We start from the raw sequence: 16,876 nt of genomic DNA on the forward strand, positions 1-16,876 counted from the left end.
ATGGTACTTTAAAGCATAAAATCAAGATAAGGTCCCTGCCCACTGGAACTTCCAATGTAAATTAATTAGACCTTGCAGTGACAGAAGGGAAGAAGGCAGCAGATCCATAAGATGTGTAATAAGATAAAGTTTCCTGTGAAACATCTGCATAATTCTCACTAAATTACTTCTTGCTATTGGCAGCTTTTGAAGAGCAGCAAAGCTTCCTTTGAGCTTCAGATTACAAATGAACGCTTGAAGAGGCCATCTCTGTCTTTGACAAAGACGGGTATTTCCGCTGAAAAATCTTAAAATACTGAAGAAATGCTCCTGCACGGATTCATGTTATAGCTAATACACCTGCAAGGCTGGCTCTGACCCAGCACACTCCTGTCTGAGATGCAGTTGTTCTGCTTTCCCATGCTAAGCTTTTAAAAAGTTCCCTCCAATACCAAAGTGCCTTGTACTTTTCCTGTGCTTATCTTTAGATGTCCTGTGTATTTATGGGTGAACCTTCAACACTTTCTGTTTGTTTGAGTTGTTTTTTTCCTCTCTGCTTAGCCTTCCCCTCTTCATTTTGCTATTGCTTTCTGACCAAATCCCATAACAAAGAATTGCATCAGTATTTCATCTCTTCATCCTTACTTAAGTGCCTTTGATCTGTTGCCTTATAAGTGTTATTTATTTCCTTTTACTCCAGATGAGGGTAAAAGATCCAGGAATAGAACAGCAGAGATTCTCTCTTTCATAGAAGGATCATGTTGTTCTCTCTTTCTTTTCTTTGTACTTCCAGAAATTGGTTACTTTGTTGTAGACCCTGCCAACCTTTCCGATTCAGTCCTTACGGTGAGCACTTACCTTGCTTCAATCTGGTTATTTTATTATATGGATATGTGGGTATTTTGTTGTAAAGATACCACAAACCATTAACTGGATGCTGAAAAACATCGTTACAACACAGAAGAGAGTCTTGGTGATGTTGTTCCCCCTTACTGCCCTGGTGCTGCAGTGAAGTCCACAAGGGATGGATCCGTATGCCTCCATAAATCTTCTGTTTCACCACAAGCCATGGAGAAGCAAAGTTCCTTCCCTCCCATGAACAGACGCAGTTTATTTAGGAGCAGGGCCTTTTCTTTGCTACTAGCCAATTGCCCGTCAGGAATGACGGGGGTAGGCGGGCAGGAACGGAGAACTACCGCCCCCCACCCCGCACCGCTGCCACCTCCCAGGAGCAGAGGAGGGAGAGGAGAAAGCTTGCCCTGCTGTCCCCTCCGTTCCCTCTCGGCCAGCACCTTATGCCACCACTGCCACCTCCTCCAGGGAGCAGGGGCATCCCCCCTAGCCTGGCCCTCCTGCCCCCCCCACTCCATCCCCACTGTCATGGCTGTGCTCTGCCATGCCGCTGCCACGACCTCGTGTCTGGAACACTCCTAGAGCACTCTGATTGGTTGTTTCAGTCAGCATTGTGATTGGCTGCCAAGACCAGCCAATTAGAGTGTAAATAAAGCATTACAGACAGACAGACAGACCAAGGTTTTAATTATATCGAATGTTGATTTGTGATAAGTGGAAGAACATGGGCCTTTACTCCATGTTCCCTTTGCATTGTACGAGGAAAGAGGTACGGATAGTTTCTTAAGAATAAAGCAGTGGGGAGAATTTCATGATGGAACTCAGCCGAAAGGTTTCTGCTTGCTTTCATGTTAATAGATTCAATTCCCCCCTATAACGCTAATCTTTAAACTAAAGACTTTCATCATGTCATGCAACTCTTATTTCACTTCTGAATTATAACACCAAGGATAGCGTTGACGATGCTCTTCATTTCGATGGTGTCTTACAACAGTTAACAATCTCACGTGTGCACCAAGTGAATTATTTCATGCCAATTCTTTTCAATTTAGGGCTTTACTAATATCTTGTGTGAAAGGCATTTGGTTTGTGGGGGTGTCTTTCCCTTGTACTCGGGGCTTTTTGGACTTTCAAGGTTGCTCTTTTTACTATTTAAACACATGAACTACAGAAGGATGCTTCAATCCTAATTATAATTGAAAAAGTTCTGGCCCTCTGGAAGATATTGAAAGAGTTATTTTAGTCTTTTCTTAACCACCATTTATTCTCAACACTTTTTGATTACCACGTTTTGGGTTTTTTTTAAAAACCTTAAACAAATGGGTCAGTTAATTTCACATAGCTAGCTAGTACGCTGCACTGAGCGGGTGTTAATACAAGATGGCACTTGCTACTGCTACAACGTATTAAAAGCGATGGCAGTCTAGGGCACCTAGATCTTGCCAAACTCGAGGCTTCGATGCTATTATAATATGCTCTAAGTAATTTCCCTGACTTTCAAGTGTCTTTAGTAAATGACTTATCACTTCACAAGGAAGCAAATTTATAAAAACCCTATAAAAAAACCCCTGAGATATAATTATCCCCAGAAATACTGTCCTCCTAACAACACTCTTCACACATATGCGTGTACTTTCCTGCTAAAATTACTGGAACTAGAATAAAACTTCATCTTCAGGAAAACAAAAAGAATACAGATTAGACCCAAGCGTTTAATGACAGCTACTTTGAAAACTCTAGCTGTTGTAGATCAAATAGCAATGATAGTGTAAAGATGGTATAATTGATTTGTTATAACAAGAGATGGGGATGAACTGAACCACCCAATTCAGTCTCTCTCAGCTGTTTAACCTGGGAAAGTTCAGATCTTGGTCTTGCCACAAGTTTCACAGATTTGACCTTCTCTGATTAAAAATGGCATGTATGGCACATAATGAGATTGACAGTATATAATGTCTGGTTTGAACTCTGAGCTGTGGCCCTGTTTCACTGAATGTCCGAAGTGCATTTCTTCTAACGGTTTAGAAAATATCTGAATTACAGATTGAGGATGCCTATACATGTGCTCCGACCTGTTCTAATTATAGTGCGTCGGAGCAGACTTAATTAATTGAGTCTAATTAGAATGCTCTTGTGTGCTGCAGTGTCACATGTATCAGCGTCCCGCATTTCAAAATGACAGAAGGGGCTTTAACTAAAATTAATTGAACAAGATTTAGCTAAAGCACCCCCACAGCCATTTTGAAATGCAGGACACTGAATACACATGACGCTTCCCAGGAGTTTCTCTAATTAAAACACCCGCCCAACCCCAGAGCACATGTATAGACACCCATCTATGCAATGCTTTCAGTATGAAGGATCAATGGGAACTGAAGGGCTAGGCCCCATGCTGCAGAGCTGAAGCCTTGTAACCAATCAGAGATCCAGGGATTTGGGGTGGGATGGGGTGGGAAAGACAGTGGCATGGCATTTAGTATGTGCCATTATGTTCAAGGAGAGGATATGTTGGGGTTGCTGCTGGATTCTGAAATTAAGCCCCTTTATCCCTGTTTAGTTACTTATTCACAGTTTTCTTATTTTGGCTTTGTGATGGATGGGATATTAGCGGTGACTTTAATGCAGGGGCGGGCAATTATTTGGGGCAGAGGACCGCTTACTGAGTTTCAGAAAGCTATTGAGGGCCGCATGACAGGCAGCCCAGGGCAGATGAATATTAATTTTCTACATTTTTAGGGTCCCCACGGGCCGGATACAATGACCTGGTGGGCCGCATCTGGCCCCCGGGCCACATTTTGCCCGCCCCTGCTTTAATGCATAAAGATCCAGTGGGTATTTTTGGACGGTTCCTGTAATAAATACGCACTAGATGTGTATGTACTTCCCTGCATGTTATTTTAATTACTCCCTGCTCCTGAGTTTAATTACCCACTGCTCTGTCTGTAGATAGTGGCTTTTAATACAGGCAGAAATTGATATTTTATTAGAGTCTCCAAGCATCTTTAATAAATGCTACATCATTGGCACACAATGCAAAGTTTTATGATACTGTTATTCCTACCAAATTATGAAATGAATGATACATATACCTCTCTCTAAGCTTGAGTAGGCTAGTGATTAACTGAAAATATTTTCTGAGTGATTTGTTACATTAAAGAGCAGTAAAATTACTAATACCAATAAGTATATTATAGTTAAACTCTATATATTATTTAAACAGTTTGGTTACTGCTAACATGATTTATAAATTCAATATAAAAAGCTCAGATATTTCACTGGTTATATTATTAGTCTCTTGATAAAAGTTCCTTGCTTTTCTCCCATCTCAAGGGAATTTAATTTAAATATGAATAATGAAAAAAAAACCCACCCTATTTCCCAAAATTTAGACTAATAGTGCCTTTTAAGGTGCAAAAACCTTGGATTGAATTGTGGAGTTAGCATAAAAGAATGAAAAGATAACAAATTGTCTTATAATTTGGCACGCAATGAACTGCTGCATACATTTGGCACCACATTCATGTTATGAATGTTAGATGTTGAGCTGAACAGAAATATGTTTATAAAGACACTAGCAATTCCTAATTAGTAAAGGAAAATATATTGTCCAACCTCTGAAGCCAGAAAAGTAGATTTGTATTTTTCTGCTACAGATTTTGGATGCAATAAAGGAGGATTTAAGGGTAGGTGCAGCGGTGGTGGAAAACTAGGTTTGTGACACTAAATATCTGAAGCGTGGGGATTTTTTTCTCGGATCCAAGGGACTAGTTCAGGCGTGTCTTTATAAGGAAGTGGGGATATACTGCTGTAAGATGTTGGTAGAGCCAGAGTGTATTTCAAAGTTTAGGGAAATTTGCAAATGCTGAGGTTTTCTTGGATTGGGGCCCATTGTCATTAATGGGAATTTTACCCAAGTAGCAGTGAACCTGCAGTTTGGGATGATGCACAGGGACTGTAGTGAAAAGATCATATTTCCTGTCTTGTTTTCTCTTGTGAATGTGAATGTCATGCTCTGACCCATAATTATGGTCAGATCGCCTTAACCTTTAACTTCTGCACCTCCCGACTACTCCTAACTTTTAACTCTGCACCCTCTTTATTGCCTACTTATGTGCATCTATTTGTGTGTTTGTGACGACTTCCACAAGTGCAACTTTTAGCGCTCTAACTTTTCTCCTGGAGAGGATGTACTGTTGAGCTCAGATTGATTGATTGTTTTTCTGTTGTGTTACATATCTGACACATTATACAACCAGACAGGAGCCTGATTGGTGATCATGAGCGTGGTGGCACTTAGACAATTGCTAATAATGTTTTAAAACAGGTGGAAGAAAATACCCAGTGGATTGATTAGCAGAGAGCTTCACAACAGGATTCAAATTAGGTTCAGTCAGTTGTGAAAAATCAGTTTTATATTAAACCAAAAGGGAATTTGGACTTGAAAACTCACCGTAACTTTCAAATGGGTTTTAGTGTGCCAGCAAACTGATCCTTCAAAGTGATTATAAAGGTCACAGACCCTGTCTGTTTTCCCCCTGGAATCTTACTTGCTATTTTAAGAACGGTAGTAATTTTCCTGGTTTAGATCCAATTAAGTTCTCTCCCGTGTATTGTATTAGCATACCTCATTGCCAAATCACCTCCATGTTCCCTTAGCAGTCGTGCTATTTGCCCTGAGGATCCAGATGTAACAACATCAGTGAAGAGTCTTAACAGAAGGAAAACAGGCCAATTTCTGTCATCAGACTCCTGCTTTTTTTGAGGCTGTGGAAGGGGGTTTAAAAACAACTACTGAGTGATTACAGAGATTGTCCTCCCTCGCCAACATGTTCACCTGTGCATTTCTAAAGACCCAGCGACTGCTAACAATGTCACTCCCGGCTCGGGATTGGAAATTTGATATCCTTTCGCGCTCTCCTTTCTTGTTTTGCCTTAATTTTTCTATTTCAAAAGGCACGGGATTTGTTAAAGGGATGCCTGATAAATGAAAATTAGCAATCAGTATTAATGAGCCTACTGTATATTCAAATGCAAAAATGACAGCATATCCTCTACTATAATTAACTAGCACCATTTGTGCTACTATAGATAAGGTGGTGTCAGTGCTTCTCTTATCCAGTAAACTTTTGTTGAGGAGCTTAAATTCAGAAAAAGAAAATCTATTTATGCTGAAGCGCTGTGTGTATATGCTCCGCACTGCATGCTTTATAAAATTTGGTTCAAAACTCATTTGGTTTTTTTTTTTCATTAGAAAAGGGCAAAAGAATGTTATGCTTGACAATTTGCATGCTTTTTTTGTTTAGTTACTCCAACAAAAAATAATTCCATTCATTAAAAAGTGAATTATTGAGCCATTATTCTCTAATAACTATTAGGATATTCTAAAAGACCAAAGAATTAAATGATTGAGGTGTTAAATTTTGAACACTTGGGTACAGTAAATTGCAGGCTGTTTTGTAACTTTTTTTGCCTGTTCTTTTCTTGAATATTAATCTATAATGTACCAAGTCCAGACATTAAATTGGTATCAAACCCAAAGTATCGAGCTACCGATTTTGAGTAATAAATACTATTGAGCCATAGATCAGTGGATTATTAATCCTACACTGTTCATTAGCATACAATATATCTAGGTGTGGCAATGGCTTTCAAAGAAGCAATGGTCTCAAAGGGGTTTTTACCTTTGTACGCTATAGGTGAAGTTTAATTCCCTGTTGAGCATAATTATTCCCCGAGAGATTTTTGTGCCCTCTAGCTGCTATAAAGATAAATTATAGTAGTAGTTATAAAAGTGGAATGTGCCACACAGCGTGCAATCAACCATGTTTCCAGTCTCCTTGAAACAGGCACAAGAATGGAAGTTCAAGTGTAAGGCTCCTACTCTCCAATCTGTAATTCAACTTTTGCATGACAAAAATGACACCACAGAAAGGGGACCCAGAGACAGGGCTATTCGGTATCAGTGGGAGTTTTGCTTAGTGAATGACAAGTAAAGACTGTAATTTGGATTTCTTTGTGACCTGGCGCTGTATTGATCTTGGTAACTATGTCTGTTCCACTAAGACTCTAGCTAGAAGCAGCCAATGACTTCCCATAAAGGGAGACTATATGGCATGACAAGGGCACTTCAGTCAAGGGGAGCAAATGTTGAGAAAGGGGATCTTGTTAGCTCTATGGCAGCTTTATGGCTATGGCTGAGTGTGTGACAGTGATGCTAAGGCAGACACAGTTATATCCCAGAAAAAAGGATCCTTTGGTGTCTGTACGCCTCTCCTGGAAAATGAACCAATGACTGAAGAAACACAAAAGGTACAGCAAGCCAGTTCAAATAAGTATAGAAGTGTTGAGGATGATCTGCATATATCTGAGCCCCTTGAATGTAAAAATCTCACGTTCTTCCACCACTTTTTTTAAAAGGAAATTCTTCCATGGTTGGCTCCCTAGAACTCAGATAGCTTTTTCTTTTTGAACCTCAGGTGGATCTTTACCTGGAGCTCGCCTGAAGGGGACTCAACCGGACCTATAAACGGTGCCCCACCCCCGAGCAGAACTCGAGTCTTTTACAACTCGAGTCATTTACATTTTTTCCCTTTGCTATGAAGATATGCCTTTACGGCCTCCCTTCTCTTTCACAGAAATCAAGAAGGCTCACAAAAAGAGTTATTCCAAGGGTCTGAAGTCTGACTGTCACCCTAGAGCCATACCAACTTACTAGGGCTGTCTGAGTAATTTTTTTGGCTCATCAGCTGAACCAAAAATTGAAGGAAAAAAAAAGTTTGGACTGAAACAAATCCAAACTTTCTCATTTTTCTTGCTAAAACAAAATGAAGTCATCGTTGTGTTTTGATGTGAAATATTTCACTGTGTACACTTGTAAGAAAGGCAAAGGACCCAAATCCAGAAAGACCTCGGGGATGCATTTGGGTTGCTGTGTTGGGGGTGGGGGAAGGAGTGAATTTGTTGATTTCTCTCCGCCCAAGTTTTTTTCCATGCACAAAAGAAAACCAACACACCAGCTTCTTCAGAGCACTAGTTTAACTTTTTCAGCTGACGTGTCAGACTGGAAGATGTCATTTCAGATTTGATTAAACAAAGGAGTCAAGCATGCTACAGTAGATTAAGCTAGAGCCCATCTTTGGGGATTCATTGAGTGAAAGAGAGTTTCACAAATCAGTCAGTGATTTTGTGCATCTGAGCACAGTTTTTGACCATTCCCATTAATTGTTTTGTGCATTTGAGGTCCTTTTTCTTTTTAAAGCTCGTTACATTTGTAAAGTAATATAGCAAATAGGCTGTATTAGTGCTTGATTAGTGGAACTAAATAACCATATGTTGTGAGCAGTCTTTTGGCTACTTGCCACGTCCAAATTGTTGTGAACAACCAATGTTTTGCAGGCTACCACATGGCCCTTGCTTATAAAATGCCCTAGATTAATTGGACGGTTCAAGGAAGGGATAATTCCTCCTGGTGGGTGGGCGGATGAGTGGGTGTATGTTTATGTGCATGTCTGTGTTCTTGATAAATGCAGAGAAAAGTCTTTAAAATACAATAAAATCAGTATCCTACTGGTCTTTTTAATGGAGAAAGGGTAAGATCTATTGACATCAAAGCAAGCAAGATATGACCCAAGTATTTCTGTGGTCTGGAAGACATTCACTTTTTGTTGACTAATTTGTACCGTTTGAAACTTGGCACATTCTTTTCAAATCATATATCTGCTGGCTACAGTGTTGGTGGCTGTGTATATACATACATACATACATTCAAAGTGACCAGGAATGATAAAGTTTTCAGAGGAAACATCAAGAAATATGTATTTGTATTCATCTTGAATGCATCATAGTGGGCTGAACTGCAATAAAGTTAAGAAAACGGGAAGGGGGAAGCATGAGCCCCAAATTTTGCTTTTGGTGACATCCCAGACACTTGAGTTTGGCCGGAAGAGCTGGATTTGATCCATAATCACGTCATTATGCGATGGACTTTCTCAGTAATCGACCTATCCTCCTAGCCTGATTTAAATAAACAGGCATATGGCATGTTTTGCTTCTGGATCAACAGTGAAATACACTTGCGGGAAGCAAGGCTGGCACGTAGGAATTCAATTTTGGGCTTAAACTTATAGTTTGGAGTCATCCTGTAACAGGGGGCTAGTGTTCACCTCTGGTAAAGAGCAAACAGCACGAGGAACCTTTAAAAATGGTGCATTTCCCCATAGCATTGTTAAGACTCTGGTCCAAGTCTCCTGAGCGACTTCTATCTGCGTTTTATTTCTTTATTATGGAAAATAGGCTATACCACTGGTGCACACAGCACAGTATAGATCTGGTTTTGCAGACTGCAAGAAGTCCTCAAGCATACACAATTTCAGGGCTTCAGCAACACTATCTGTTTTGATTTCATGTGGATACTAGCTGATTTACTGATGGCATCATTGGTTTCTTGACTCAAAAGGAGAGAGACTCACCGCTGCACTTGCATTTACTTACTCCACATTATCTGGCATAACATTTCCACTAAAATGAACTCCTGAATATGAAAATGGGAAGAAATTTACATCATCATCTGCATCTGTTTGGTTTAATCCCCATATTATATAAGGGTTAGCATAACAAGCCAACCCTAGATATCTCTGAATTCAGGCAGGTCTCCTGAAGCATGTCAGAGTCTTATATGAGGAGGACTTTGTATTGTAAAAGGAATACCATCAGCCTTTAGTCAAGCATACACAATCTGCTTCCTCCCATCTAGTAACTTTTCCTTTATGAATATAGAAAGATTAGGGATGTTCCAGGGCTGGGAAGGCACCGCAACGCAAACACCAGGAGGCAGCGCTTTGCGTATCGCTTGCTTTTAATTCATTAGGTGGTTCTCAGATGGAAACACTGCGCGGAGATCTGCACTTAATATGCATGCATGTCTCCCCCATCTAGATCTGTGTGCAAGGAAGTGTGTGTACATAGGCAAGCTGAGGCAGCCGCCCATGAAGTGACTTACCCATGACCATGCTAAAGTCGAGCTAGAAAACTGAATCTCGTTCTCCTGGCTCTAAGTTCCATGGCCGCCACTGAAAAACCATCCTTCGTTGCCAGCAGCAGCTTGTAAATGTGAGCCACTGCAAATATACAGACCAGGCAAAAGTTTACAACCTCTGAATATTAGATTGCCCAGCTTTGTAGTATTTACCAGCCATATGTCTTGTCTTCCTAAATCACCATTCTCAGGGGGTGCGCAGGATCCACTGGAGGCACTAAGTGCAGAAAGGATGATAAAATGTGGTATTAGGCAGCAGTCGTAATTGGTGTGCAAAAAATAAAAGGAGTGTAGCTTCCAGCATGTGGGGTGAGGGTTGTTCTTGAGGCTGAACAGAAAAACAGTGTAATTCAAGGGTGTTTTTTAGTATTTTCCCCTAGACTGTCACAAAGGAAATGGCCTATAAAAGTTGATTTTCTTTGTCTGCTCTTAAGATGAATGGAAGCAATAGGAGGCCTGCAGGTCTCATCTCTTTCTGCCTTAAACATATATCTTCAGCTGATCAAAGCATTTAATGTGTATGGAAAGCTACATCAAGTTGGGAAAAAGGGAAAGGTCAGGGATATGAACATATAATATCTGCAAACAGCATCTGATTAAAAATAGAAGTGCCAGGTGCTCATAGCAAAGTTAAACCAAATGTTTTTTGGAGGGCCTCTTGTCTCGTCTATATTTAACATAGTAAAAGGAGGTTGTAAGTAGATGCTCTGGAAGGGTCCCAAGAGGGTCCCAATGTTTAGATGAATATTTGGCTAAGTTTTCTGCTGGTGAGATGCCTTGTTGTGGAGAATAATCATCTGCCGCTGGAAATGGATAAGCATCTACCATTGGAAATGCGGCAAACGGAAGATTAGTCCATGTTCAGTCAATGTAGAGTTTGGCAGTGTCAGATGGAGGGAGCCTATCTAGTGTTTCCTTTCTAGACAGGATAGGCTAAGCTTCCCGAAGCTGGAGTGGGGAGGTCTGCGAGTCTGTTCCCAAAGGACCCCAGAAGGATTTGCTGCCAGAGAGAGCAGGGAAACCAGCTGTTGATGCTATTCCTTAGAAATGTCTGCTGGACAAACAGCTCTTGTTTACAGCTGGATTCCTGGAGCCCCGTGATTTGAGGTAGCTAAATAGGTAGGTGTACACAGCATATTTAGTAGCTTCCTTTTGTGCACCCCTTTCTGGTCATGGCAGGGAAGCCCATGGCAGGAAGGGCTATAGGGAAGGATGTGCCCAGTTTCTATGGTCAGCTTCCTGCTGGAAAGTATGCGGGCTGGAAACCAGCTGGAGTCCCTTCTGCCTTCAGATCTATGAAGTACCAATGTTGACATTTCCAGATACAGCGGATTATCCCATAATCCTCTTGTTGCACACGACTGTTTCAATGCCGGGGTTGATAACCATGCCTGCGTTGAGGATAAAACGTAAGACGGGTAAGATGAGTTTACACCAGTATATACAGTGCCTGGTTCACATAATTTTCACTTCCTTTAAAAAAAAATGTTTTAAAATATTCATGACCAAAAACCATCTCTGGAGACTCATGTAGACCTTCATTGTTTTGTAACCCTTATCAACGCAGGTAGGAGCATTCGTCCCTCTCTACTGGCTTTCTCCGAGATGCACATTTTGCTATTTCTTCCACTGAATACATGTGATTCTTGAGCACAAGCCTATGCTTTTGCATCAGGAGTTCCCAGTTTCAATTGTCGCTGACAGCCCATCGAAGGGGTCATTACACTTTGGGTGATAGTGATGAACTGGCAGCCTGAGTCGAGAGGTGTCTGCAACAAAAACCCTTGGAAGCTGCTTTATTCATGTTAGAGCCATTTCATCCAATGCTTCCTGCACTTGGCATTTTCTTTATTATTATGCTTTACAGAGTGTCCAGTCTTACATCCCTTGTGTGTGTGTATCTCTCCCTCTCAAGTCATATGTATGAAAGGCAGGCAGGATTGGACCCGCAGTGAATACAGATTGCGGTGAGGGAGTAGCTGTTTACCGAGCATGAAAAAGGAGATAATCTTAGGTTTCCAAAATCGGATCCATTGAATGATGTCTGGCTTCATTCCACTCTATTAAGAGGAGGTTCATTTTTACTGACTGGTTTGCTCAGCTCCACTCTGTATTAGGGGAACTCACGGAATAATAGGTTATTTGACTATGAGCGACATCTGAAATTGTACAGTAATGTTTGCTTTTCTCAGCAGACCAACTTTTCCAAAAAGGCTCTGATCCTTTTCTTGTCTCTAGAGACTCTGAGCACAGAATAACTGTCTGTGAGGTGCTTCAAAGTATAACCTGGGTGACATTATGGCTTAATAAATATATAGCTTTCCATTTTCTCTGCCATTGACATAATCTTCTTTTTTAGATTTCCTTTACCTAACTTTTAGTATGCCTATCAGCACTGAACTGGCCTGTAGCTGCTCCCATAACAAGAGAATTTGTTCTCCTAATTCTAGCCACACTGTCTCTCAGGCATCAATTCATCATTTAAATTTGTCATAAGTGCATTAACTAGAACATTGAAATTGTTCTTGTCAAATAATCTCCGAGAAGTATAGAGCCTGACTCTGCTACATCCCCTGGATTCTGCTCTGACATTTTGCACTGTCAAAATAAACCAGGCATTTTCTCCCCTTTAAAAACTCTTTAAGCCATTAAATTATATTATCACCGATACATATTTTTTATCAGCTGTATTTGCGTGGCTATAGTTATGGATCTGTCAGTGTTTTCACTATAGACCCCTATTCCCAGGGATTTAGACAGTAACTCAGCCTTAATAATTTGCTCCAGGCTAAAAGCTTAAAATGCAAAGTCTCAGCCTGAGAAGAGTATTTTTTTTCCCCCCCTTCATTTTGAAAAGCAAATCATTTTGCCTGGTCTTAAGTGCGGGAACTGCAGTTGTGCCTGGAGGCTAGGGCTCCTGTGGGAGGGCGCAGCTAGCAGACAGAGGGGTGAGCAATTTATACCTGCCCGCTGCACTGGCTGAAGCCCTGAAACAGGGAGCCGTTTGCTGGGTTGTTCTTTTTCTTTTTTTTTGCCTTCATGTAGTATCTGCTATTTTGGTGCCGATTGAGGGAAGAGAGAGGAGGCTTCCTCATGGGAATGAAAGGAATGCCTACACTCTCATTCAGAGATGTGATTGCAGCTTGTGTAGGCATGCTCGGGTACTGCTGACAATGCTGCTGCGGCACCACAGAGTTGAGGATGTACCCAAGTATTTACCCAGAGCAGGGATGGGTTTGATGTCTGTGCTGAAACCTGTCTTGTTATAGCTACACTGCTAGCATTGCCTGAGCCACTTCCTTTACAACTAGCTCAGCGATACATATGCGAGGTGCTCCCCCATCTTCGGACCACAACCTAGATGCATCTGGAGAAGAAATTAAATTAGACAAGGGCCCTCTGAGTTGCCGTCAGCTATCCTAGAAATGCAGTCTCCTACATTCAAAGAATAGGCACCCCCAAAATTGGGGATTGAATTAAAAATTGGAGGTATTCATTAAAACATGTTGGGTTCCTTACATTGATCGTCCGGCTTCTGAGTCTTCAGGCGCTAAAGGTCTTGTTTCAAAAGCACATTTTCAAGCTTTTCTCCATGGCCAAGACAAATATATATATTTTTAAACGATTTCTGAAATTGGAGGTTTAAGAAGAAAAATCGCAGCATACTGCAAGATTTGTAACAAAATAATGAGGTAGCAGCACTGGTAAATTCAAACACTAACCTCCCGTACACTCCCTCTGTAACCTGCCCACCACACGCATGCTATGAGCTCCATAGAAACAAGGATAAGGCTTCCATGTGTCACCAAAGGAATCAGATGGAGGATGAATAAATTGATTGTAAAAGATAGAGAGAGCAAGCTGATATTTGCCCAGTAATGTCTGGTCTTCCTTAATAATGAGAACAGAAATAGAGCAAGTTCTCAATAATTGTGTGATGTGTGTGGCTGTGCACAAAATGCTAATGTTCCCACAAAGGCGTGCCAACTATTGAGGAAAGAGAAGGCCGCGCGTCCTTTGTTTCTTAAAAATGTTTGTTGCAGGTGGTTATTGATTTAAGGGAGCTGTTTCTCCTTTATTTGTGTCGCATTAATTATTGAAAAAGGACCTTGGATATTTAACGGATCTTGGAATGAGGAAGTTTCTGGAAACAAAATTGTTTTCTGCTTCAACAAATTGCTTCTGCTGTGAAGTTTAAAAACGAGGATGGAGGTAATGAAATATCTGTGAGAAATAAGGAAATAAGATTAGAATTGACCTTGTTACTATGAGGACTTCTCCCAGCTCTTTGGGGAAAAAAAATCAAACATGTTAACCTTGTTCTCTTGTTTCCACTGCCTACAGAAGGCCTCTTGGCACACACATCAGTTCTAATCTTATTTCTATTTCTTCTTGTACATATTGTATTAACCTCAGTTTGCATTGGGCTTGTTTCTCACTTTAAAAAAAAAAAAAAGAAAGAAAGATGTGCAAGGAGCTGAACCCTCCGTTTGCCAGTCTACAGTGATTTGGATCTTAATTGTCTTCAAGGAATCATTTGGTTGGAGGGTAGGTCATGTGGTGTCCAGGTTAACTTGAAAATTGGTTTAGCAAATGTACCGTATGAATCAGTGACTGAACAGCTCGCCAGCAACGTGCAGCCAAGCGGAGGAGAGGCAAAGACAGCAGAATGCCTCCGAAGAGCCAAATAACTTACCTGCAGCCATCCAGGTTACCCCTAGTGTAGTAGTAGCAATGGCAGCCCCTGACCTAGACGACCATGACGGAAGATGCCTGCTCGTGTCTTCTTTTAACAGGGAGATGTCATTGTGCATCAGCAACCACACAGTAAGGAAACCTTAATCTGATGGCGAGGAAAACCTAGACAACAACAGGCTTGTATTCTGCTGCCTTTGCAGCCATTGTGAAGTGTGCTTTCATCATAAGCCTGCTCTGCCGTTGAGGATCTTTTTGTATTTTTGGATTGCGATTGGTTTGGAAACCATGCTCTTAATGTTGCTGCCATGAGTCATCCCACCAGGAGTAAAAAAAAATTCCAGGCAACATAGCTCTCAAGATCATTAATAGCACACGAACCTCTCGCCCACATCAAGGTCACAGCCCTTAGGAAGTGCCAAGGCTGAATAGGCTATGGAAAGCAAAAGTACACTGCACACCCTCCACTCCTGATCTAAACACCCTTGAACTTGGAAGATGTACACATCAGCATCTGAACTTTGTGGCTGGAGCTAATTGAAACGCTGCTCTCCTCTGCAGGAAGGTTCTTTAGCAGGGTGCAACAGCAGCTGTTCAGGAAGCTGATGAGCATGCTGTTAATTTGGATGCATCACTTTATTTTTTTTTTCTTCTTTCATCTCGTCTGTATAGTTAATGCTGATATTGAATGTCCTCATTCTCCAGTAGATTTTCATCATGAACTTTTTGTCTAAAGTTAAAGCATGTGAATGATGTTCTAAAAATTTAGTAGCTATTGAATGCTGTCAGACTGCTTGGCGTTGTACCAATGCAGGAGGAGGAATGACACCTGCCCCTTGGAATACTGGCAGAGAGCATATGCATACGGTGGAGAACAGTAATAAGTCAAAAGAAAGCAAAACAGGCAGTGCCAAGGCTGTGATTCTTTGTACTGTGTCAATAAGTGCATAAGAGTCTCAGAAGTAGAAAAATATTTGAGATGGTCCAAACCCAGACATGGAGACAAATTCCATGAATGAGTCTTATTTTAAATACTGGTCCAAATAAAGCCTTAGTTCAAAATAGCCCATCAATGCTCCAGTGGAAGGGGTTGAACATACACATGAAAGATAGAAACTGTAAATTATTCTATAGCTTGTCCTTCAACAATGGTATCCAGAAGGAGAAGGAAGCATGACCGACCACTCAAGCCCAGAGGCGCTTCAGGAATAATATACAGGCTTTGCCACCTGTCTGTGCAAAAGGACTTCTCCAGGCAACTCCTGGTGTTGCCAGGTTTGCAGTTTTACTGCAAATCTCTTGGGTTCTTTTCTGTTTCTATCAGCATGTGAATATATGATGCTCTTGGCTTTCATAACCATAAAATAAGTGCACCCAACAGTTCAGAAAACAAATAAAAGAACCATTGAATCTGTTCTTCCAAGTATTTTTTTTTCCAACTCATTATTTTTAGCTCAAGATCATGGTTTTGAGGGGTCTGACTTGGAACTTTTGGCCTACAATATAATACTGAAAACCCTTACTCTCCTGGGGAAGTCCAGTGAAGCCAGTGGGGTGCCTTGTAGGTAAAGGGAGCTAGCCAAATGAATTGTATTTACATATTTAGTGCACTACCTGAGACAGAGAGCCCTATGGGACATGTATAGCTCTACAAACAAGAACCAAGGTCGTTTTTAGCTTAGACTTGAAGGGACCTCTATTTTGGGGAATGAACAACAAGTCCTAGTAATTCTGTTTTTGTGCGCACGTGTGTGCGTGAGACAGGTTCAGATGCCAGGAGCTGCCATGATGCTGCCTGGTGACCATGTATTTCCTGCCCTGGCTGTACCTTTAGTGGGCCCTCACTTCCTTACTCACCCACCATGCCTTTGTTGCTGTTATTTGGAAAGGAGGGAGGCTGCCTGAGGGTCCTAGAGTTAACTTGCTGTTGTTCAAGGGTTCAGCTTTCTCAGCCTCTGCCCTTTTTGCTATTGCTGAGCCCTCAAGCTCTAGTCCGCTGACTAGACAGAGCTTCGGGGTTCCCAGCTTCTTGTCTGGCCTTCCCAGGCCTGATCTCTGCCCTCTCGCTGGGCTGATGAGCCACCCTGGACCCACTCTGTCTATCTGGGCCCCAGGCCCTAGGCCTATATGTTCAAAGACCTTTGTCTATGCCCTCTCTTGGGCTGCTGAGCTGCCCTAGGCTCGCTGGGATCGACCCACATGGGTTCTATGAGATCTCCCCTCCAGGCATGCTTGGTGCACCTCTTGTAGGCACTGTAGGATTGTCACTCTTGGGCGCTCTGTGATTTCTGCAGCCCCCCTGCAGGCACTATGGGA

At 41.5% G+C, this 16,876-nt stretch overlaps 1 protein-coding gene across 1 annotated transcript in view; it reads left to right on the forward strand.

Annotated features, from left to right (window-relative positions):
• CDH4 (cadherin 4) overlaps positions 1-16,876 on the forward strand; it is a 759,836-nt gene that overhangs the window by 275 nt on the left and 742,685 nt on the right. The window contains exons 2-3 of the mRNA XM_006025923.3: positions 184-268; positions 773-825. Coding sequence (XP_006025985.2) covers positions 184-268; positions 773-825 — 138 coding nt within the window. The remainder of the gene's footprint in view (positions 1-183; positions 269-772; positions 826-16,876) is intronic.

Source organism: Alligator sinensis, unplaced genomic scaffold, assembly GCF_000455745.1.
Source record: "Alligator sinensis unplaced genomic scaffold, ASM45574v1 scaffold1046_1, whole genome shotgun sequence".
In the NCBI taxonomy this organism is placed as follows: Eukaryota; Metazoa; Chordata; order Crocodylia; family Alligatoridae; genus Alligator; species Alligator sinensis.